The sequence below is a fragment of the Diorhabda carinulata genome, chromosome 8 (genome assembly GCF_026250575.1).
Source record: "Diorhabda carinulata isolate Delta chromosome 8, icDioCari1.1, whole genome shotgun sequence".
NCBI classification, from domain to species: Eukaryota; Metazoa; Arthropoda; class Insecta; order Coleoptera; family Chrysomelidae; genus Diorhabda; species Diorhabda carinulata.
This window is the reverse complement of record NC_079467.1, coordinates 8,294,589-8,320,472: the sequence shown is the minus strand read 5'-3', so window position 1 is coordinate 8,320,472 and position 25,884 is coordinate 8,294,589. Positions and strand designations below refer to the sequence as shown.

The following is a 25,884-nucleotide window of genomic DNA, read 5'->3' as shown; positions in this document are numbered from 1 at the left end:
CATCATCCTTTAGACCCTTATTCTTACTGGACACCTTAGGGAAACACTTACTATCAGAAAGGATACGCAAAGAGCTTGAACACAAGCAAAATCTTTCCAACAGGCAATTTGGTTTTCGAAAGGGTATGTCTACAGTAAATGCCATAGAAAGTGTTTGCAACTTTGCGAGAGAAGAGCTGCGGAAGACCTTTAGAAATAGACAATTGTGTGCACCCGTTACAGTGGATGTTCAAAATGCGTTTAACACAGCAAACTGGCAGCAGATAATAGGTGAACTGGAGAGGAGGGACATATCTCCTTACATCCTAAGAATGGTGAGCAGTTATCTTTCTAGCAGGTCTCTCTATATAGAGGAGGATGAGATGGTACCCATTACAGCTGGAGTGTCACAAGGTAATGTTATGGGCCCATTGCTGTGGAACATTATCTATGATGGGGTTTTAAACTTAGGACTAATGGAAGGAGTATCGATAGTGGCCTATGCAGATGATCTCGCAGTCATGATCAAAGCCAAAACAGAACAAGTTCTAATGGAAAGGTGTAATGATGCTCTGGAAGAAATAGAAGCTTGGATGAGGTCAGTTGGACTTAAGATAGCTCCCGAGAAAACAGAAGCTGTGATAATAGTTGGGAAGAAACGTCATGGCCCAATAGAACTTAAGATCGGAGGTCACGCCATTCGCCCAAAGAACCATGTGAAATACCTAAGTGTAATCATAGACAGAAGGCTCAAGTTCACTGAACACCTCAGTTATGTGAGTAACAAGGCGAACGTTACAGTTTCTGCTCTCAGTCGTCTAATGCCTAATATGGGAGGCCCATGTGAAGCAAAAAGGAGGATTCTGGGGTGCGCGACGGAATCTATACTATTATACGCAGCTCCAATCTGGGGAAGTGTTCTAGAGATTAACAAATATAACACCGTAGCCAGCCGAGTACAAAGAAGAATAGCGCTGAGAATATGCAGGGGCTATCTCAACCGAGGCTGGAAGAGTACTTGCACGAATAATACCTATAGATCTTCTAATTGAAGAGAGATCGAGAGCGATAGGAATGACAGCAGGTGAGAAAAAGGCTCTTCGAAAAGAAACGGTACAGAAATGGCAAAATAGATGGAACGCCAGCGACAAGGACGTGTGGCTTCACAAACTGCTACCAGATATTACGCCGTGGTATGAGAGATCCTGTGGTGAAATTGGATACTATTTGGCCCATGGCTCCTTCCAAAGTTATGTTAGGAGAATAGGTAAAGCTGAAAATGACCTCTGCCTATACTGTAGCTCGGAGATAGATAATGCAGAGCACACAATTTTCAGATGTCCTGCGTGGGCGGATATTAGAAACTTGTTTGAAATAACAGTAAGAGCTGAGTGACGACCAGAAAATATAGTGCAGATCATGATGGAAGCAGATTTTAAATGGAAAGCTGTTGATAATATGTTAGAATATGGTGGAAAAAATTCTAAAAAGAAAGGAACAGGACAGTAGACAAAGAGGTCCAAGCACACAGCAACATTAAAAGATAATAGATAGACCCGAACTCTTCATCCCTGCATGCAGCAGGGGAAGGGAGACGTAGGGAGCAAAACAGAAAAGAAGGAATCACAAGAAAGGCAGCTCATCACTATGAAGAAATATTTGTTATTGGTGCCAAAATGACTAATGAGCGGAGTTCAGATAAAAGCGACTAATAGAGGACATACAATCCGTCCGAGCCCCACCGCGATGCAGGAACCCGCAGTGGAGGTGAAAGTTTCCCAGCAAAACTATTTGCTGTGGAAGTACGATAAGTCGGTTAAAAAAAAATAGGAACTAAGATAGAAGACATAGCAATTACAAAAGTAAATATAACTTACTATTACCCATTAATTTAGGAACCAGTAATCTTATATATACTAAACACACTTTTATATATTATATAGATTTAGAATACTTTAGATAAAAAATCAGAAAATATTTATTCACATTTAAGATAAAAAAAGAGGATTAATAAATGCAGTAGAAAAAATAGATAAATGACATTTTGGAGCTCTAGATTCAGATGATGAAGAAAGATACGATAATGCTATAAATGTTGTACAACAAAATTAAAAACAAATAATTCGTGAAGTAAATTTGCAAATATCGTTACACAAAAAATTAATTGTTCATTATAATAAATCGATTACGACTCTATGGAATAATCAACAGAAACTTTCTGATAATTTAGAGAAATTTCACATTTCGATAGAAAATAAAATAATAACTGAATAATTTTATAACATTTCACAGTACAATTTCACAGATTAATCTGGACTGTCAGAGTTTAATTACATTGATTGATAATATTGAAAACGCAATAACATTTTCTAAATTAAATACGATTCATAGTTCAGTAATATCTAGTCAAGAAATTTTAGAAATGATGAAATATTTGAATACTATTTATAAAGAAGAAGAAATCCCAAAATTCAATAATATTTTAACGTATTATCTCTTTCTTGGTTCACAAGGAACCTTTTCCAAATCCAAAATAATTTTTGCTACCCATGTTCCAATCCTTAAACCAAAAACCTATGAATTTTTCCATTTATACCCTATAATCCAAAACCATACGATATTTATCCCTCCTCAACCTTACTTGACCAGAAATTAAGAAGTTATTTTTATTAAAGAAGAATGTCCAGCATTGAAAGAACAATATTACTGCAAAGAAACATTTAAATTAAAAGACAATTGTACTATTGAATTGTTAAACGGACGCTCTGCTGAAAATTGTGTTGTTAGTGAAATAAATCTCCAAGAAACTATATTAGAGCAAGTAACAAATAACGAACTTTTAGCGAAATTAAGCTTCAAATTTTTAAATAATTAAATTTATAAATCTCCAAATTTAACCAACATAGATTTTGACAAATTATATGAAATAAATAAAATTGCTACAAATATAAAACCAATTCATGAAATTTATAATCAGCAAAGCCATGTATTAATTGGACTATTTACAATATTAATAATAATTTGTGTAATTTTAATAACATTATGGTTAATTCGAAAATATAAAAGAGAATTTGTAAGAAAACAGAAATTTGAAGAAAAGAAGAAAGAAAACATCGAATTAGAAGAAGGAAGACAACAAGATATGAAAAATACCTCCGTCATTTTTCATTCTTAGGGATGGAGGAATTACATGGAGAAAATTCTAGAAAGACATTTATATAAAACGCAATTGTATTAAATATCATAAACACTTTGTCAGCAATTATTTTATTATAAATACAAATGATTGTAAACAACTTTTCAATAAATATATGTATCGTTCTTGAATATATAGTTCATTCAATGAATATTAGTTAGTTCTTTTGTGAGATTAATTGTATTCATTCAACTACATAAAATTATTTAGTTTTGTGTAAAATAATTTTCGAGTACCAAAAATTATAATTCGAGTACTATGTTTTTTTCTTCGGACTCTGATACATTGCAATCATATTTTTAAATAATGTTTATTAGAGTTATGATAAAAATCACAATTTTCATTAAATGTGAGCTTAGTAAGTCCTAAATACTTATGTAGGATAAATAATATGGATACTGACAGCAGTGACGATTCTAATAATACTTCGTCATAAATATTGAAACAATTTGAAAAAATAACATTAAATTTTTTGCTGGAAATTTTAAGAAAAAATTATGCATTGGCATTCGATTAGAAATATTTGTATATTAGTTCAGTCATCTTAGGCCAAATTAGGTGAATATCTCGGAAAATCGACATACCCAGTATATTATCACGGAAAAACTTTTATTTTAGCATCCTAAAACTATTCTCAAAATTCACATATAATTGGATGATCGAAAGTTTTCAAGTTTCAAGTAGGGGGGTCAAAGGTTACAAAAATCAATTTTTTTACATTTTTTGCAATTATCTCGTCTTCTATGGGTTTTACGCTATTTGTATTCGTTATCAATTTTGTAGAAAATTTAATTCTCGACATTTTCTTAAACTTTGAACTGTTTTCGAAATAGAGGGAGTGGAGCACGCGGTCAAAGAATTATCTGAGATCAACTGGTAGTCTCGATCAAAAAATCGTAATATTAAGGTTTATAGATTTATTATTGACAAAATTAATAGAAATTTCGAGAACCAGTTGTAATTTCAATTATCTTCTTCTTCTACTCCATCATCTTCTTTTTCTTCTTCTTGATCATCGTCGTCATACTCCCTCTGCCAGAGAATTTCAAGTTTCTCTTCTTATTTTTCAATGACATTTTTCTCAAAGTCATTCATGATTTCTGAATCAAAGATTCTATCATCATTAATATCGGTTTGATATGGAATAGCATTGAGACGAGCTTGTTTATAACACTGGCCGCAAGCTAAAGAGCACTGTAACCCCGCTTTCCTGCATCCACATCTTGAGCCACAGCCACTTTTGTAGTTACAGAATATTGTATTGAGTGATTTATCTGGTGCAGGTTCCAGGTTCCAGGTTCCAGGAATTCGCTAGGCATTGTCCAAACCCATTCCTGGGGTTCTGATTCATGCCCTAACCAAATTTGAATTTGATAATAAACGCGATTGAAATATTGGTAAGATGCTCCACTCGTTGGTGGAATATTTGCACAGGTTTATTCGATTGTGCATATATTTTGCGTATATTGCATGACAGAGATGATTGATACTGTTCACAGATTTTGGAGCATCATAAACTGCTAATATTCTCTGAACCGGACAGTTTTCTTCCTCAAATGCTGCAGCAAGTTTACAGATATTAAATAAGATGTACTTAATTATTTTCTACTTCAAATGCTATTAGTGTAAATGAGAATTTAATTACAACGTAAATCAAGTATATCCCTTAGTAATTTTCCAATTACCGAAAGAGATTATGAATGTTATTGAATTGATAAATTCTAGAATTATTAGAAAGAAAGATTGTATCTAATAATTCATAAAAAATGATAATTATATATTAAGCAATTAATTGAAACATGTGAATTTTGAGAATAGTGTTAGAATGCCAAAATACAAGTTTTTTCGTGGTAATATACTGGCTATGTCGATTTCCCCTATAATGACTGGACTATATTTTGAACAGTTATCAAAAACATCGAAGGAGTCTTAACTTTGGCTTGGGAAATGCTCATTTACAAACGCGACACTTCGTTTACAGTGTCTAACTCCTATTTCATTCATATAGAAATAATGCTTCTCCAAAACAATTATTTCTGTAATCCATTTTTTCCATTCTCAAATTATCTTTGACACAATATATTTCGCAACTCCTTTTGATAAATGCTGACATCTTTAAGTTGAGTAGGAAATTTTTCAGATAACTCTAGTATTCTTAAATATTATCAAGACTAAATTATCCATTTAAGAGAAACTCAACTTTTTCTGAATAAGCGAATATCATAAGAGAATTTAGAATTGCGAGAGATACTAAATCATTTCAAATTATTGACAAACTCCATACATGGAACTATGGAGTGTAGAGAAGGAGGAACATCTCTTATGGACGGTACTTTTAAAATATGGTCTGAATTAATGTAGGGATAATACGTGGCGCTGATTGTACTATGGGACTGACGTTTGATTATATTCATGTGAAAAGCTGTGCAATCCTTAATATCTTATTAGATTTTTATTTTTTATTAAGAACTTGATATATTTCTGTACCTGCTTGCATAAGTTAATTACCAATGATATTTTAACAAAACTATAATTATTATATTTGTTGTGGATAGAGTTCAATATTTTATTTCTATGAACCAAAATGTTTTATTTTCAATTATTTTATTATTCTTATTGATATTTTTATATGACTATAACTATTATATTAGTTGCTAATGAAGTTCAATATTTTATTTTTATGAACCGAAATATTTTTTTTATTATTCTATTATTTTTATTGATTTAATTATATCGCTATAATTATTAATTATATTAGTTACGGATAAAATTCAATATTTTATTTTAATCAACCAAAATGTTTTTTTATACTATTTCATTATTGTTACATGATTTTACTTTTTTTTTCATATTAGAATATATGTATTATCTAAACCAAATAAATAGCTAAATAATAAAGTTAATTTAACGAGATTCTGTTTTGTTAATCGTTTCATTATTTTAATACTACTAATTTCATTATCACGGTGCATTATTTAAAGCTTTACTATACAGTTATTTTCAAATCAGCGCGTAAAATTCAAGAATACCCTCTATAATCAGCGCCACCTATTTTCCCATCAAACTCCCAGCTCACATTTTTTAACCCAGAGATGTTCCTCCTTCTCTACACTCCATACATGGAACACTACTCAACAATATTAAATTATCATGTCAGAGCAGTTCCTGTATTTGTCAAAGTGTAGCAATTTAGTCATACTGGTTTTCTTTTTTTTTTTTATTCATATATTCTTATTTGTTCAATTTGTTTTTTCTTTGGTTGATATTATGTATTTTATCTTTTTTTCTATTATCTTTTGCTTTTGATATACTATTAGTTTTATTTGTATTTAGTTTTATGTTCATTCTATTCATTGCCGTATTTAATATCTCCAATTTCATTGTAGATGATTTCTCGATTTTGCTAATAAAAACAAATCATCTACGAATATCATTTTCCCTACAAATGTTGTTTCAATGCTTTAGCCCCCCAAGCTGTATAATTGTTTTGTATCTCCCAATTGGTTCATTGTTATGGAGAGCATCTAGCAATCATGGAAATGAACCGTTAGATATAGGAGGGCATCTCTCTAAGTGGTAGTTGTAAAGACGATAATACGTAACTATTCTCATTTGATCATTAGAACTATACTTTCAATGAACAAAACATGAACGGAATGCAGTCCTCATTATTTTAAAAAATACCAGCAACATTTGATTCTTTAAGCCGGATTAAATTAACTTAACAAGTGAACGTGAAACATATCAGTAAAATCAGTGAAAACAACGTTATCTTTATCAACAATTTGTTCGAACATCTCAACTCAATGTTGGTGTCTCTTTCCTTCCTACCAAAACAAAGCTTTATCGCGTTTATACACTTTCATTTTGATATTGAGATTCAACTAAAATTGAGTTTAAAAGGACTTAAAAACAAAATAAGAGTTCTTAAAGGTTCCATTACTCGACATTAAATGGCTGTTATATGTTAAATATCTTTTCTTTAGAATCGCGAAACTTTAAAAATTTATAATATAGTATAAACTGATATTAAAGAGATGATGTTTACTAATTCATAAAAAAGACATCTCAACCTCGTAATAAAGAATTCAAGATTTAATTTAATTAAAAATTCGCGTTGTTGTGAACAATCTCGATCATTTTCAGAAACGAAAAACGGATTATGGAATTATTTAAATCAAATGTTTCGTATACAAAGAGGTTTCGCGTCAGAGAAATGTTGATAAAGCATTAATAAAGTAGTTTAAAATAACGAGAAGGAATACCTGTCAGCGGTTTTATGTTACAGGAAAATGCAAATGTTTAGCAGTGTTAAATCTTTATTTGTCGATTATGCAAATAATCGTAAAGCTTGGATAACACCAAAGGCAGAAGTTTTTAAATAATGGTTTCGAGTATGATATCACGATTTGGTGAAGAAAAAGGTTGTATTACTGGTCAATACTTGCCTGGTATGTCCCAAAGTTAATAATTTAGATGGATCAAGGAAGTATACGGTCATTCGGATGTAATTTTATAGAGAATATTGTGCTTATAATGATAAATTGCATTGATACTAATGTAGACCACTCTTTCACAAAAATAACTATTCTCCATGCAATTTTAATGGTTAATAATACTTAGAATAACATTGCACAACGTACCATTCACAACTGTTTCAAATATGCAGGATTTATTGAAAACCATGATGTTGTACTTGTTCAATTATCAACGTAAATTTAATGAGGATGACACTATATCTTTGTGGCTACGAAACCTGATTTAGATTAGAAATGTGGGAAGATTATGTTGACATTAATAGTGCACCCCTCACGTCCGAAGAACCCTTTGATGAAATATCGTATAGAACATTCAAGTTAATGAGACACGCGAAAATGATTGAGATGAGAGAAGAAGAACCATTACCTACAGTTGAAGCGGCATTATGGACTCCACAATTTCTATTGTGATGAAAGATGATAGCTCTGTCTCTACACAATAGACTATTATTACAATATAAAGTAGAAACAGAAGCAATAAGCATTCCTGTTTTTTTGCTCCCCTCTGTTAAAATAAATACGTACGAACAAAAACAGAAGATTGTTTATTTTCTACAAAATGCTTTGTATGGCATCTTCTTGGTAGGAAGCAGAAATAATCTCTTAATTGTATGTTGCGTCATTGTAATAAGTCTTGTGCTAGACACAATAAAATTCAGTAAAATATTTTTTGAATTGATAGTGTTAATATAGTATTCGTAATAATATTAACCTAAAAACACTAGAAGGACAAGATAATTTACTTACCTAAAAGGACGGCACGAGTCATTCGGCACTCGGCATTATTTTACTTCTTGATTTATTTTTATCATTTTACCTACTAATTCTAAATAGTGACTAATGAGAAGATTCAAAGGCACAGTTATAAATAATTTTTAAAAATCCTTGTAATAAAACTTATTTTTATTTTTCTTATATTGAATTATATGATAAAATACAATTAGAAGAAGTATGTAAATTATAGCTATATTGATAATTAATTATATCAACTTTCATTAAATTAATGACTCTTGCAATTTATACATAATGTAATTTTAACACTATCCATGAACTCAATCAGCTACGAGGATATATTGAAAAAATTTTAGCCTACTATAGAACAAATCACAATTTCAATGTCAAAATATTTTATTACTCAACATATTCTCCTCTTAATTGGATACCTTTGTTACAGCGCACCTGCAACGTCTCTCTAGACCTATCAAAAAAATGTTTTTTTTTGCTCTGCAAACCAGACCTCCACAGTTTTTATTACCTCCTCCTTGGAAGAAAATTTACGACCTTTTAAACTTTTTTTCAGTTGAGGAAAGATATGATAGTCGGACGAAGCCAAATCTGGTGTTCTAGTAATTCAAACTCCAAATCACGAATTTTTTGCATGGCAACATGAGATTTGTAACCGGGGGCGTTGTCCTGCAAAAACAAAACACCTTTGGATATCTTTCCGCGTCTTTTCTCTTTATTTTTTTCCCGTAGAGTGGTCAGTAATGTCGAATAGTAATCTCCAGTTATTGTTTTACCCTTATTAAAAAAATCAATCATGATTTCTCCACGGCAATCCCAAAAAACTGAAGCAAGAACTTTTCCCGCAGATTTTTGGACACGAAACTTCTAAGGTTTTGGAGAACCAGAGTGTCGCCATTCCATCTATTGTTGCTTTGTTTCTGGATCGTAGAAATGTACCTAAGTCTCATCCATAGTAACAATTCGGTTTAAGAAGTCTATTCGCTTTCAAATCGAGCACAGATCGAACGCGATGCTCCTACCCTTGCACGCTTTTGTTCAACATTCAAACATTTGGGGATCCATTTTGCAGCAATTTTTCTCATGTCCAAATTGACGTGAACTATATGATGAATGCGTTCGTATGAAATATTCAGTGCTTCAGATATCCAATTTAACCCTTTTGGTCTGGAAAATTTACCTCTTTTGAAGCTTGCAGTCCAATTTTTCATGGTCGCATACATTGTAAATCTGCTCACCTCTTGACCCTTTAAATACAGGTACTTGATGATGGCTCGATACTCCAATTTTTCGATTTTCGCAATTTCGGTGGACATCTTTTTTCTTTTAATTTATTGCGTAACTCTGGTTATTTTACACCGACTTTGCTAATAAGTTATTGTTCGTTGCTATGGTAACACAATATTTTGTTTATGCGTGGAACTGGTCTATGCTAACTAGACTGACCATCTCCTTGTCCCAGTTCTCGTAGAATTATAAAAATCTACCGTCTCTGGCTTTCTTTTTTCACCTCCTGATATATTTATGTCACTGTGCATTGTGCATATTTTTATGTCTTTTCCTTTAATATGCGGTGAGCATATGTTTTTTTTTTCATTTTGAAATATTTTGGTGCTATAAAAATCAGAGTTTTTTCTAACAGAAGGCGGTATCTCTCTTCGATTTTCCTACTAAGGAAATTTTGTTTGTTCGGAGTTTCTTTGCCATTTTCACATTGGAAAAATAATTATTACAAGTGACATTTATGCCACTATTTTTTATATGGCTCTGATAGGCATAAAACGACATACTCTCCCAATTGCTAAATTGAAGGACTATCTTCTTCTTTTCTTAAATACGGAAAAGCGTTCAAGCAATACTTCCATTTTACATCTGCCAAAATCCAATATTTAAGACCAAACTTGTCGGGCTTGTTGGGCATGTATTGTATAAATGAACAACATGTCATTGTATAAGTTGTTTTTCAGCCGTCACACTTTCATTAGGATTATATAGTCGCTTACAATTATTTATAAAAGGGCTCCATATTTCTGATGCTAGTGCAAACCTATCAGATTGCAAATTTCTACTCCTGTTGTATGGATAGGCGAAACGGAGATTTCATGATATTCAGTTTTATCCCAGCAACCTTTCAAGGATAAATCGTTTTTTTTTTAGCTTGAATAGTATGCCCAGGAGTTATAAACAAAAATCTTGTTTTGATCGCCTACCTTGTACCAAACCTGGTTGAATCTCCGTCCATTTAGTACCATCGCGAGACACTTCAGTGTTGGTTGATGAACATTGTTCGTGCTCCACATCGGAGTCTGAAGAGCAAGAATTTTCATCTGACTCTTCACTTTCAACTATAAAATCGGGATCCTCTTCAAATAAATTGGAATTGAATAGCATTACTTGTGGATGGTTGATATATTTCCGTTTCTTCTAAATCATTCTCTGGTTCGGATGCTTCTTCATCCATTTCCCGAAATGCGGCGAGAGCTTCTTCGTTAGTTTTGTATATAATTTTACTCATTATATACATTCACTACAGATAATCACTATGAAAGAAACCAAAAGGGGACGACTAGTTTGATGTAACAAAATGTAAGCTGAAAGAGAGTAAGAGAAGGGTTAATTATCCTACAGGTAAAGATTTGCAAGCTGTGGTAGGGAAAATGTTTTGGGTCATAAATCATAATTGACTCTCCCTGGAATAAAAGAAAACCTAAAAGAAATAGTTTTCCATCAAATTAAAAAGTTGTCAAAAATAGAGAAAGGTGTTTTTTAAAGGGCCAAATAACTCTTCCCCGTCCTTCCAGAAATAACTTTAAGAATTAAAGTTAAATTAATTATTATTTTCTTAATTTTCGTAATTTTTTGGGCTATTAAAAACAAAATAAACAAAATCAAGGGATATTAAGAAAAAATAATAATACACACGTACTGAAAAATTAGATTTAAATCCCAAAAAGGGTCATTTGACCCGGCCCGTCCTTCTAGTGTTAAAATTTAGCCTCCAGTTGAGTGGTGATGGTCAATGGATGTCGTACATAAACTTGTTCAAATTTTGACAGAAGTTGAATTATAGATCTGACAGGGGCAGTATTTCCATCTCAATTAAGAAACGGTCAATTTAAACAGAAATGATATCATCGACTCGCAAGTTACGTCAATGAACATTGTTTATTAAGCTTTATTGTATAACGCCGACGAGGCACTTTGTAAAACATATAAATATTGTAAACCTGTAATACATGCAGATTCTGTTTTGTCAATGTATTGAATAAACTTTTCTCAACGTGTAATTCATTTTTTAAAAACGCCTTCTCGAAATTCAGTAACGTAATTGGCGCAGTCAGTAGGATATTTCGGAAATAAACGTATCGCACGGGATATTTTTCGTTTCAACGATTAAGCGAAATATTCGAATTTGTGTTCGGAAACTGTGAATTCGAGTGCATATCGAAGAACTGCAGATAGTTCAAGTGGACATCGAGCAATTCCGGCGGTTCCAGTGGACGACACCAGTGAAGAACTTCAGAAGAGCTAGAAAACAAGGAATTCAAGAAACCTTCGAAAAATTAGAAATAAATTACTATTGGAAAAATATGGAAAAATCGATTACTAATTACATTAATTCTTGCGAAATTTGTCAGAAAAATAAATATGCTAGAGAAAAACCTTATGTTCCGCTAATGTTAACCGAAACTGCATCAAAACCATTTCAAATTATACACGTCGACGTTTTTGTTTACAACGGAAAATCGTATCTAACCTTAACAGATGCATTCACAAAATTCGCACAAGCAATGCACATTCCTTCCAAAACAGCTGTTATTATAAGTAAAGCTCTAATAAAATATTTTACATCATTCGGAGTACCACAATTAATTCTTTTAGATAAAGGTACAGAATTCCATAACGACACTATTAAAGAACTTTTGGCATTACACAAAATTAAAATACATTTCCTTGATTGACGAAGATGATTTAATGGATTACGCAAGTTTCAACCCTTTTGAACTTACCTTTGGTCATACAGATTCTAGAAACCCAAACGAAATTTTTATACCCCAAACTTTCTATAATGATTATGTAGACAATCATCGAACAAAGTTACAATATGTTTATAAAGATGTACAAGAAAAATTGAAAACAAATAAAGAAAAATTTTACAAAAACGAAATATTAACGGTGATTCGAGTAGTGAATTCAAAATTGGTCAAATTGTATACAAGCATAATCCCAAAAAACGAAATAAAAAAGACAAACGTTTCCTAGGTCCTTTCGAAATTACTCAAATACTTGACAGAAATCGTGTTGAAATTTCTGGAAAATTACTTAAACATAAAAAACTTAAAGCACATAAAGAAATTGTTCACATAAATGAACTAAAAAAACCTCCCGTTTCAGTTTTTCTTTTGGACCGCTGAAGGAAGATTAGATGCACCCAAATTCCATAACCTAAACGATAATCCTGGCCTCCTACCCTTACGACTAGGTACTGCTCATATACAAACCGACTTTTGGACTTTCATACATGTTTATGACATTACAAATATAACTGATCACTTTCTAAATTTAAAGGACCAATATGATAACCTATACGACTATTTTTCAAATCATCCTAGCATGTTCAACTTCACAGAGTACTTTAATAACTCCTACCACGTAATTCGAATAATAGAAAATAAAATAACTTTACAAATAGAACAATTAAACCCATTATGGGGGAAACATGCGAAACGATCTCTTTTTGACGGTATTGGCTCAGCAATAAAATTTATAACAGGTAATTTAGATCAAGAAGATGCAATCCGATATGATGAAGCTATTGAAACCTTATCTAATAATCAGAATAATATCAAAACATTACTTACACATCAAATTACATTACTAGAATCATCTATTAAATCATTCGAAAATAATTCCAGAATACTATCCCGCAATCAAGAAATATTGAGTTCACGTATTAATGATTTACAAAAAGAATTAAGGAATATGAGAACAGAAATGATAGAAACTTACCATTTCTTTTCAATTGAACAAATTGTTTCCCAATTTTCGACCAGTTTTCAAATCATTTATGACATACTCGACAGAATAGAAGTGGCTATAAGCTTCGCAAAAATGAATACTTTCCACAATTCTATAGCAAATCCAAATGAAATACTTTCAGAGATAATATCAGTCAAGAAAAATATTGATGAAAATAACAAGTTTCCATTTGAAACATCGTTGAATAATATTTTATTATATGAAAAAATTATCAAAGTTAAAAGTTACAGTAAATATAATAGTATTACTTTTATATTAGAAGTACCGATTGTAGAGTTTCTTGAATATAACTACTATCACCTTTACCCCTTACCTACACCTTCAAACCAAAATTTCAAACTCATACTACCCCAATCCAAATTTCTCCTTTTAAATGAGCAAAACTATGCCTCTACGAACTCTGAATGTCAAGAAATTAAAGAATTCATCTTCCGAGGACTACAAAGAAGAGCAATATCAAGTAACTCTCCTTGCGAAGTCCAGTTATTGAAATACTCTCAATCTACCTATAATTGCCGAGATATCCCGTATATCATTAGTGAAGTCAAAATTCAGAAATTAGAAACCGACCATTGGATTGTGATTACCCCGTATAGCGTTATAGTCAAACAAAACTGCAACAAAGACATTACAAACTTTCCTGTGAACGGTAGTTATCTAATCGAACTTAACAACGAATGTGACATTTTAATAAACAACTTTCATCTAAAAACTTTTAAATCCAGAGTGCCTAAATATAAAAACATTGATTTACCCAAATTAAATATTCATACAAAAAATTTTACTCCAGATAGTGCTAACCTGAAACCTGTGCATTTGGATTCAATCGATCTTAACGAAATGAACAATGTCATGAGTGCAAGAAGATAAAAAGTCAGCTGAAAAGATAAACTCATTACCCATTCATTTTCAAAGTATAAGTTTTTATTCAATTTTATTATATCTTATAGTTACAGCCTGCGTTATATACCTAATAATTAGAATAAGAAGAAAGAAGAACCAACCCGAAAGGGAGACAACAAGCGAAGAAGATGTTTTGAAAAATTTTCCTCTAATGCCGAACTCTGGTCCATCCCCATAGTTCTCTCTTAGGGTGGAGGAGTTACGTCAATGAGCATTGTTTATTAAGCTTTATTGTATAACGCCGACGAGGCACTTTGTAAAACATATAAATATTGTAAACCTGTAATAAATGCAGATTCTGTTTTGTCAATGTATTGAATAAACGTTTCTCAACGTGTAATTCGTTTTTTAAAAACGCCTTCTCGAAGTTCAGTAACGTAATTCGCATCATAAAATACTCAATAAGCTAAACGTGACGTAGACATTTTTATCTCACAGTTTAAATACAGCCAAACTTCACTTTAAGCTGAATATTACGAATATATTTTTGAAAAAACCAATGAACATATGATTCTAATTTTTTTGGGGTTGTATCATGTTTACATTAAGAATCCAAATTTTCTTATATATGATTTTATAATGTTATGAAAATTTTTTTAACAAAATAATTACAAAACTTGTAATAAAATTCTTATGTCTGTTAAAACTATACTTACTTTCACCAAGAAGTCTCAATTTCAAATTGAGAAACTCATTTTCGCCAATGTAAGTATTTTTTCCCCGTCTTATTCTCGTATCCTCTGTTCCTTTTAATTTGCAGCGGATTTCTACGAAAAAATTCCAATCAAATCAAATAAAAATATATTTTAATGATGATTAATGATGCAATAATTTTCATATAGTAATAAAAAGGGAATATTTCATACATGTTTATGATAACATTAGTAAATAGAAATTACAAATTGATCATACTACGGTGCACGGTCAGTGGTTTGAATTAAAAATCTAGCTAATAAAAATAAAAAAAGTTGGGTCCTCTAAATCCGAATGAAAGGTAACATAAAGTGAACAAAGTGCCCGACGCGTTCCCTTTCCTTTTCCTGACTGTACGCATTGTATTCGCATCCTGGCGACAGGTCGGTAACCGGACTTTCTCTTTGTTTCTGAGCGCTGAATACCAGCCGTCGTCAAACCCATTACATCCGCTAGCTACCTGACACTAGTCCTCACTCTCAGTGCTTACCCAGTTTTTTTACCAGTGCGGTTGTGTTTTGATTTTTTTGTCACTAAAAGTTGTAGTGATGGCTTCAAAACGTAAGAAGGTGGTTGTATCAATGGAAGAAAAACTTGAAAGCATTGAAGAGATTGGACAATAGCAACACTTTATTAAAAGTGACGCAAGATTACAGCGTAGGAAAAACAACGGTAGTGGTTGTGTTCACAGCGGGTCACGGCAAAAGCATTGGAACGGAGGAGGATGAAAAAATGTGAATATGAAAAAGTAAGTGAAGCTCTGTACCTGTGGTTTACTCATCATAGAGATTAAGGTGTATTGATATCAAGGCCAATTTTACAAGAAAAGGCGTTAAGGTTTCAAAATGCACTAAATGAAGGTAAACCTGATTTCATGGCTAGTGTAGGTTGGTTCGATAGATAGAAAAAGAGACACGGAATTCGGCAACTTCATACGTTGTAGGGCAATGAAAGCCTAACAGGTGATGAGATATTCAATTTTAATGAAACTGGTTTCAATTACAAGTTGTTACATGCGAAAACACTCACGTCAAAAGCTGAAACGACAGGTTATAAATGTAGCAAAGAGTGAAAATTCTTGCAAGCAGTAAATATGAAAATGAAACTGACTATGATAGACAAATCAAAAAATACTAGAGAGTTTAAGAATGTTTCTAAAAATGCTTTATCAGTGAATTATTATAATAAAAAAATGCTTGGATGAGCTCAAACATTTTTAAAGAATGGTTTCTTCAAGAATTTGTGCCACGAACCGAACAGTTTTTGAAATCCAAAAACTTGCCAATGAAGAGAATATGGTGCGCAGGAAGTTTCACACAGCAAAGGACACAAAGCTCTAGAAATAGCGATAAAGTATGCAGAGTAGCTGGAGGAAACATTTTCTATGGAGCTTTACTTACGAGGAGACTGCGGGATTTTGTGGCCAGAAAACAACAAACAGCGGGCAATCAAAAGAATATAATGAACTTTTTTACCAAATCCTAAGTTTGCTTTCATGGTTTACGGCATCTACATATTGTAAAATATATGTTATTACTTTTCTGTCAGATATTTTAGTTTGTTTAATTCAGTTAGGTTTTAATTAAGCTTTGTATTTTCAACGTTTAAATACAATTAATCAATTTTTAACATCGTTTTTATCATTTTCCATGTTATTCGACCTTTTCACTTATCCAAGCTTGGTGCGGTCAGTTTAGGTCGGATAATTTAGACTCTACTGTACTTTTAACTGTAAGGAACGGATGAGAACTAAAAAATTCTTATCTTAATACATGTAACTGATCCACTTGTGTGAATAAATAATTCTTTGTTTTCGGAGTCAAAATTCATCGTTAACTACTTAGAGTTATTCGATGTGTTAAAGGCTGACAATTTTAATTTAACAGAAGATAATGAAGTTTGTTTTTAAACATATTTCAAACAAAAATGATACAATTTTAAGCTGACTAGAGAAAAAAGTAAGCAAAAATTATTTCTTATTACTACTTTTTAAAAGGGAACGTTTCTGGGTAAAAATCTATAGAAAATCAAATCATTTTTATGCCAAATATAATGAAGCATGGTACAAAGCTTCCTAAAACCTGCAAGTCGGAGTACTCCTACACTTGGAACTAGTCATGCTTCACAGGGACGACCATCTAAAAACTTGAATGAAGTAGCAAAAAGGCCAATAATTAGGAAAACTTTCATTGGAGGAACTTAAAGTTAAAATTGCAACATAATGGTAAAAGAGAAGCAGCATATTTATTGGGTTAGGTTAGATTATGTTAGGTGGCTGGCTTCTGCAAGTCAAGTCAACAAAAATTGATAAAATACACAAAAACCAAACAAAATCGATTCCACGTTCTATTGTCCTCAGGAAGTACTGGCATAAATTATTGTGGTTGAAATCAACAAACATCCATATCTGCTGCTTCGCAAAGGTGTGAGTGTGGGGGGTTGAACCAACACAAACAAGGAAGCATGAATTAGTAAAGGTGGAAAATGATTAGGTTCTAACGTCTTTTTTACCAATGATATTGTATGGTGTTGATGAGAACACTGTTCACACTACCACCACACCAATACTCTCATTACACTCATGCGCGTTTCGATAACTAAGTTATCGTCTTCAGAGATTTCAAAAACTTTAGTTTACCCTCATTCGCGGAATAGGATGACTTGGCTATCGAATCGTGCGTCATATAATATAATTGTGAGTGTTGTGGTAGTAAACAGTGTGCTCAGTATGAATATAATCAACGGTTCCAAAAATTCCAACTTAATTGTATAGTTTTGATGAAAACCAGTATAAAATTTATTTCAGGTTTAAATGAAAAATCTCGTCTTTTAGATACCGACGACCCATACGTTTTGATGGGAAGGAAACTATACAATTTATACATACTATAACTCAGTGAATTCATATCTCTCGGATGTAACGCTGCCAATACCAGTGAGTACATATATAAATGATAAACTTGTAATTAGACTCTTATCTGAATTTTTCACATTCAGTGATACTTAGTAATTAGTTTGAAATAAAAGAGTTCTTACCTCTAATATTCAAATTAGATATGAATGTACAAACAACTCTACCGTACATCGTACTTCCCGGACTCATTATGCCTGGTGTATCCAATAAGATTTTGCAGCTCATATTAACTTTTTAGTACTTCTTCGCTTCATTTGCATCTGGAAAATATTCAATTTTCAATAAATAATGTATTGAATTAAATGAGCTTAATGGTATAGAACCGTGATTCTCAAAGGGGTCCAGATGGATCACCAGGGGTCGACAGAAAACTCGTCGGTAGTCTACGTTGAGCGTGACAAAAAATGGGGGTCGACAATCGTAAGCGGGGATCCATGAAGAACTAAAATGTTTGCTTGAGTTCTATCAATATGGGTGGATAATATATTGAAGAGCGCAGTGAATGGTACTTGTAAAAACTTGCATATTCCATATTCAGTACAACGCGTTATGGCTTGCGCTTGCCACGCCGGTCGCCGTCTCGTCCGCAATCCTTGTTCAGACGTGCATTTTAATGCGACTTGTGGTGTATGTGCTTGAAGTCTTGCATGAGCTTGTTTGATTCTTCATTAATATAAATACGAATGTCAATGATAAACGATACTAATTTGTTTCCGGAATTTCATAAAGAAAAGTGAATCGATATTGTGTTGGTTAGTTTCCAGACTTTCAAAAAGAGAAGTAAAGTGAATCAATATTATAGTGAAGAAGTACGTACCTACCTGTCTAGTTGTTATATGCAATTGATTTATTATTTATTTTACAATTTATCACATTACAAATACATTATTTATTACAATATAAAATTTATAATGTACATATGTATAGTATTGAAGTTACTTACATATTTTGAGGAAATAACAGAAAGCAGAGAAACTTTTTTTCCATCTCTTTTATAATAGATTCCCTTAGTGAGTCAATCTTTTTCTTAACATCATTTCGTCGGAATATTTTGAAGTTTTTATTTTCCATAAACTTGGCAAAAATTTAATAGTAAAATCTTTATTCCACTTTCTTGTATCGGCCATTTTGCAGAGCTACTATGTTTTTTCACGACGGATTTGAATTTCATGTCATGTCGGAGATGAAGAACGTCGGTTAACATCGTCGTGATTGGCCCATACACTATCAATTTTGTACGCGCAATTTCGGTTAAGATTGTCGTGTTTTGAAGTAGTGTATGGGGCATTTAGCGATTTATTGCTTTTAATAATTATAAACCGTTTGGCGCCGGAACTTTGTTTATTTCATAATATACATAATAATTGATCAATCATATTATTTCATTTCTGATGATGACAACGTTGTTGTCGAAACCGGTTGAATTATTAAGGTAGTATATATTATATATTCAGTGTGAAACTATTTAAACTTTGCATAATTATATTCTGTGAAAAAAGCTATACCCTGTTAAGTTAGATCGTCTTAAGATTACTAAAACAGGTAGGTTTACAGGTAGGTAAGTAAGAAAAAGTGTCGTCAGTATAGTGTTGAAAATTTGAAATTTTATTTTCTTGCATCAAAGGCCGACAAACGATTGCCCACATGCCTTTTATACAACAGTGTTTTGAGCAATGACTTTATCGAACCATCAAAGCTGAAAGATCATTTGAGAAGGTGTCATCCTGAAAAATAGGTATAGATTTCCCAAACATTGATTGAAGAATATGAAAAGAGCCCCATCGTGCACAAGTATGTTCGCTTCAACGTCTGAAAGCAACGATGATGACTTGCGGGCGTCTTACAATATCTCATTACTGGAACATTGGAAAACCGCTCACCATTGGGGAACAGTTGATTTTACCAGCTTTTGACGAGGTATTAGAAACTGTTCTGCAAAAATCTTCCTTTGATATACTCAAAAGAACTCCTTTCCTAACAATACTAACAAAAACGTATTGATGATATGAGCTTAGATGTTGACAACTCATTTCTATACTCAACAAGACGTGTCAATTTTACTTGACAATGAAGCATCATTATTGGCATATATTCGATTTGATATGAGCCAAGAAATTCATGAAGAGCCACTATTAGCGAAAACTTTAAACACTAAACTTGAATCAATATTTAATGTCATGAGGAAGTTTTTTGAAGCAAAATCGAAGATTCCATTCATAAATTTTATTTTGGTCGCAACAGATGGAGCTCCTGCCGTGAGATATTGTGGAATTATAAGCCATTTTAAGAGAATTATACCACAAGGAACTGCAATTCACTGTGTTATCGACTGACCACATCAAGTAGCGACAAATTTGAGTTATAATTGCACCAATCGCTCCAATTTGTGATTAATGCAGATAACAAAATAAGAAACAAGGCTTTAAATACGCGCTTATTTGTATAATTGTGCGATGAATATAATGAAGACTTCCAACGATTGCTGTTACATATCGAGATACTGATTTGAAAGAAAATATGAACAATTTTAAATCAGAAATCGCGTATTTGACAGATTCGTTCCAAAAATTTAATGAGCTCATCTCAAAATAACAAGGGTACCCCCTCAATTTCTAGAAAAATTGAAATTTATGAGGGAAAATATTGGTCGGTGAGAATTTTCACAGTTTTCATACTTATCGCAAGTAGAATGCCTTGTTAAAGATATTCAGACATATTTTAAAATCAGATTAGAAGATATTCTGTCGATGGAAATATGACAGTAGGTCACAAATCCATTTTATGAAACGGAAATGGTGAATGTGATATTACATGAGGAGTTACACGATATTAGCATTATTGAGGAGCTTAAAGTGACATCTGAAAAAGGGTATTAAAAATTACGGCTGCAGGTAGAAGCGTTTTCCTCGTTATATCTTGTCGAAAAAAGTTTTAGTGCCGTTATAAACTTATTAACAAAAAGAAGCAGATTGAATATCACAGAACTGGGATATTTGCGCGTATTTCTTACTCAAACCAAATATTGATAATCTGCCGCCAATCCAACGAGTAATCTTATTAAAATATTTTTTTTTGAAATTACTATTGCAGACGTTACATTTCGTTATAAGTGATTACTTTTGATTATACTAGAACTGTTATAACAATAATAATTAATAATGTAATAATTCATATATTTCAATAAATACCTATAGAAGTTTTCTAAATAAAATTTGAGAGAACTGATTGGTTCTTGTGCTGTGAGTCACTGTAAATACCAAAATAGTAAAGTGGAGTTACTTTTCGATTGGCCAGCTTTGCTTTTTTGATATCCACTTAAAACATAACCAACTAAAGTTTAATTGACAGTTTGCTTAGTTGATTTTATTATCAAATAATTAACCCTATCAAGCGATCAATTCTAGCCCTTTTTTCCGAAAATTCTATATAGGTCTAAAAATCAAGAAGAGAGGTAAAGTACTAGTACAAAAGACTAAAACAAGGAAAACAATAAGAGAATTAATTGAAACATGAAATTGAAAATGAATTAAATAAGTAAAGTGGAAAGAGGAATCCAATTATTAGTGATAGAATTTAATGATAGCATCGATGTTGATATGACTAAGACATGGTAAATAAATCTAGAAATGAAGTTCCAGCCCAAAGTACTATAATACCGTTGCACTGTATTACCGACGGTCACGTCAATATCCAATTCTATTGACTATAAAGTTTATTTATCGAAGAAAAATAGTGAACCAAAACAGTGATCAATGGATGATCATCACGTGAACAGCTTTGGAGAAACGGGGCGCGGCATCGTTATTGGTCCAAATCAGAGGCACCATTATATATCACAAATGAAGAGCCGCGTGGAAGGGACCAGTGCCGCATTGCTGCAAAAGCCGCTAGATCAGGTGTAGTATAAGGATGGCATCGTATTATCATACTTCAATGAGATTGTTTGTATTTGTCTGTTGTCTGACATGGATACAGCTGACGAAGTTGTTAATATAAATGATTGTGGATATTTATAAAAATGAAATGCAAGAAGATAATGACAATACTGTTGATGACGTTATTTCCAAAACGGCAAATACGAGAGTATCTTCTTCAAGTGTCTACCGAATCGTTCTTAAGAACAGAGCTAATCATTCAGTGGCCGACCCAAAAAAGTATCCATCCAGAAAAAAATTAACAATTCATTTGATGATTTCGATAGGAGCGGCATCAGAAGGTTTGTGAACAATTTTTTCTTTCAAAATGAGTTAGCTACAGTGGATAAAATTCTGAGAGTAGTTAACGAAGATATGGATTTGACGGATTTTAAAAGATCAATACAATTTCAATACAAAAAACGAGGAAGGAACAGTTTCTTATTAGAAAAAGCAGAAATAATTGTGTGCAGACGAGGATACCTTTAAAAAATTAAGAACTTTCGTGAAGAAAACAGAAAAATTCACTACCTGGATGAAACATGGATAAACGCTGGACATGCTAAAGATAAGGTTTGGGTGGACTCATCCTCAAGGCAAGCATTCTTGGATGAACTTTCCACCGTATTAAAAAACCCATCAGGTAGATAATATTTCAAACAACTATTTTACAAGCTTTTATTTAGTGTCATCTGTATGTGTATGTATGTGTGTAATCAAATCAAGTTCAATTTGATTGACATCCACTTTGTATCTATTCCAAACTTCACGTTTACATTGTATATTTTGTAATAATAATTGTGCATAATAATTTATATTATCAATTATTATTAATTATTTTTTTCTGTAATTATATTTGTGGTATAAAACCGTTGGAATTTTTGAGGTGAGGTGTCATTTTTGTGGTTAAAGCTCAACTTTGCTGTTACTATAAACAAAGCACAAGGGCAGACATTACAGGTAGCGAAAGTTCATTTAGAAAAGCCATGCTTTTCACACAGTGAACTATTTGCTCCCGACGGAAAAACTTATAAGATAGTTCACAAAAATATCCTAGATTAATACTCTGCACTTATAACTTTTTAAATTATTAGAATTCAAAATTATTTATTTTTGTTACAGAGAAATACATCACCTGCTCCACATGCGACAATCACATGAGTCGAAAAAAGGATTTTACATACGAATTGCATACAATCTTTTTTCTACTAGCAAAAATTTTATCAAAATACAGAAGTTTGATTGTTTAAATTTCTAAGAATTAATAGGTGTATTCCACTTGAGTGAATCCAATTTGATCACAATCACAGTTTAAGTTTTCTTTCAAATATTTAGAATTATAAAACTAAATATAATTTTGAAAAAACTCACCAAATTAATCAATACTTAATAGCACACAGTTCAATTAACTTTAAACTCAACTAGAATACATAGACTGTGGTCTGTACACCATAAAAAGGAAACTAGAGAATGAGGTAGTCTAAAAGGCGCCAGAAGGATGTTTTCGATTTGGCAGATTTGCAGAGAATATAAACGTTAGTCTGGGTCTGGAGCATAATACGAGGAACAGTTTAATAGAAAGAGCGAACAAAAGTTTTGATTAAATACATTGTTAATATGTTTAAATAGAAAAATCATGTGATACGGCAAGAAGACATGGTTTCTGTTGATACGCAGAAAATATAGTTTCGATATTTTATGAGATGAAGAATATTACATTTTCATGTTCAAATATAATGATTGTATCGTTTCCAATAACTAAACTGATAATTGAGAACAACATCTTTGAGAACTTTTAATATCAACTTTTCTGTATTTTCTCCAAAAATACTGTAAGAGCAATGAATAAAAATTATTATTAAATTGGAAAAATATTGTTATGATTTTATGAGCAGTGTAGAAACGTTATGTCTAGTATACATAGAGATTATCATATTAGCTGAATATACGTTCATGTAACTCAGTTTTCCCAGTACTTTCAGAAAGAAAGTTCAAGACGGGAAATGGCTCTAGCTACCAATATTTTCGTCTTCCATTTCCTATACTCTATGTGGTGTAATACTCTGAGGTTCCGTTGTCTTTCACATTTAGAGAGAGTGGGGATACATATTTCGTCTTTTGCGAAGCACAATCTGTTCGCTGCATTCTCTGCTGAACCTAGTATCTCCAAGTATTCAGTGAGTCGTTAGTGTCTCGACAGGTTCACTGTTAGTATTCGGGATTTGTTTTTACTTAGTTTGATACTTTCAATAGAGTTTCTTTACTTCTAGTCTTATTCCATGTAGATAATTCAAGTAACTGATTTTTTTTCTATCTATCTCCTATAGTGTTTTATCTATTGTTCTGTAAACGTTTCCACATAAGGGCTCAGACCCTACGATTAGCTTATCGGCCTTTGTATAGTAGCTCATTGATATTCGTTTCCAAGCAAGCTTAGGTTGTAGCTTGCAGCTCTAATGGCTGCTTTGGTATTGGACAAGATGATAATTTTCTGTTGGCGATAATTTCTTGCTAAGTTGAGCTGTACAGATCTTGCAATCGTATATTGCCCTATGAGAAAAGTACTTAGTGCATTGCCTAAGCTTGGTTCTCGATGCGTTCTGTCTGCTGATTTGGAACCGCCCGTATACCATTTCATCCCAAGGCATGTCTCATCATTTCTTGAGGGGGGCTTCGGTTTATCCCAGGCAACTCTGAAACTGTAGGGAAAAGAGATTTTTTCCTCCACACTGTTCAATGTTATATGGAGAGGTGGAAGGTTTAGAATCAGTGCAGCTAATGGACATGTTCTCATGGCGTCTGTTGTGCATATGCAGGCTATATTTGCAAACTTCGAGAGATTGATTCTCGTGGTTCTCAGACATATTTTAGTACCCTAGACCACTGCTTCATACGCGATGATTGGTCTCTCTATCGCAGTGTTTATATCCACGGCAGGATGTTTAGGCCACGGCCCCAATTTTTTCCTGCGAAAATTTTGCATAACACCTTAATTGGAAAATTTGTGTTTAACTACTGAAGCTCTGGTGCTTGTGTTGTGAGTAAAATATAATAGCTTTGAATTTTGAATTTACTTAAACAATCATCATTTTAGCCATCAGGAACTTTTTTCTACGAACAGCTGTATAGCTCCACAATAATTCAGCGGTTCTTAACCTATGGGTCGCGACCCTAACCTAACCAAACTTGGGTCGCGAAGCATATTTCTTGGGTCGCGCTGAGTTGAACCAAAAAAGTTAGTAATACACCAAATAATAAGTAATACCAACACCTCCTAGAAGAGTTATTCCCTAATACAATGTTTCCGATTTACCGCTCTTCGCGAATGGCCTCCTGGAAGTGACGTCCAATTCCTGTCCTGAGGCTTTCTCTTCCAGGAGGTGTTGGTAATACGCACGCCATTGCTTTGCGTGCGCGCAGACTCAGTAAGCTCTCTGTCAAAAATACGTTTCTACGTATTGTGTTGTGAATAACACTGGAACATGTAATAACAGTGAAACGTGAATACAAGCATTTTAGAAACAAATTTTCTCTTATTATTAATAGTGGAGTGATCAAGCTGCAGTGCGTATTGTAAAATTGTAATCACCCGAATAATGGCAAAACGTGAATACAAGGAAGCATTTTTAGAATTAGGTTTTACTTGCATTTATGATCGAGGACTGAACAAGCCGCAATGCGTGTTGTGCAGTAAAATATTAAGTAATGAATCGATGAAACCGAACAAACTTAAAAGACATTTTGATGCAAAACATAAAATTTTTTCCTTTGAGGGAAAAGATCGTACTTTCTTCGAAAGAAAAGAATTCTATTTAAAAAGACAGCGTTTGGATGCACCAAGTAGTAATGGTTTTATAAATTCTGCCAAACAAGCTGGCTTGGCATATTGCAAGACAAAAGAAACCCCATTATATTGCTGAATAACTTATAAAACCTGCTGCCATTGACATGGCACGTATCATG

At 32.6% G+C, this 25,884-nt stretch overlaps 2 protein-coding genes across 2 annotated transcripts in view; one reads left to right on the top strand and one right to left on the bottom strand.

Annotated features, from left to right (window-relative positions):
- Positions 1–23,580, bottom strand: part of LOC130897425 (arrestin domain-containing protein 3-like) — a 46,748-nt gene extending 23,168 nt beyond the window's left edge. Inside the window, exons 1-3 of the mRNA XM_057806265.1 lie at positions 23,293–23,580; positions 18,130–18,267; positions 15,057–15,167 (exon numbers count right to left, since the gene is read on the bottom strand). Coding sequence (XP_057662248.1) covers positions 15,057–15,167; positions 18,130–18,232 — 214 coding nt within the window. The 5' untranslated portion in view covers positions 18,233–18,267; positions 23,293–23,580. The remainder of the gene's footprint in view (positions 1–15,056; positions 15,168–18,129; positions 18,268–23,292) is intronic.
- A 1,937-nt stretch (positions 23,581–25,517) lies between these two features.
- On the top strand, positions 25,518–25,841 carry LOC130897424 (zinc finger BED domain-containing protein 5-like). Its single transcript, XM_057806263.1, has one exon. The coding sequence runs from the start codon at positions 25,518–25,520 to the stop codon at positions 25,839–25,841; it is 324 nt and encodes a 107-aa protein (XP_057662246.1).
- Positions 25,842–25,884: the final 43 nt, after the last annotated feature.

What these genes read in the sequence shown, in the direction of transcription:
- LOC130897424 (XM_057806263.1), top strand. Translation starts at nt 25,518, where the DNA reads ATGGCAAAACGTGAATACAAGGAAGCATTTTTAGAATTAGGTTTTACT.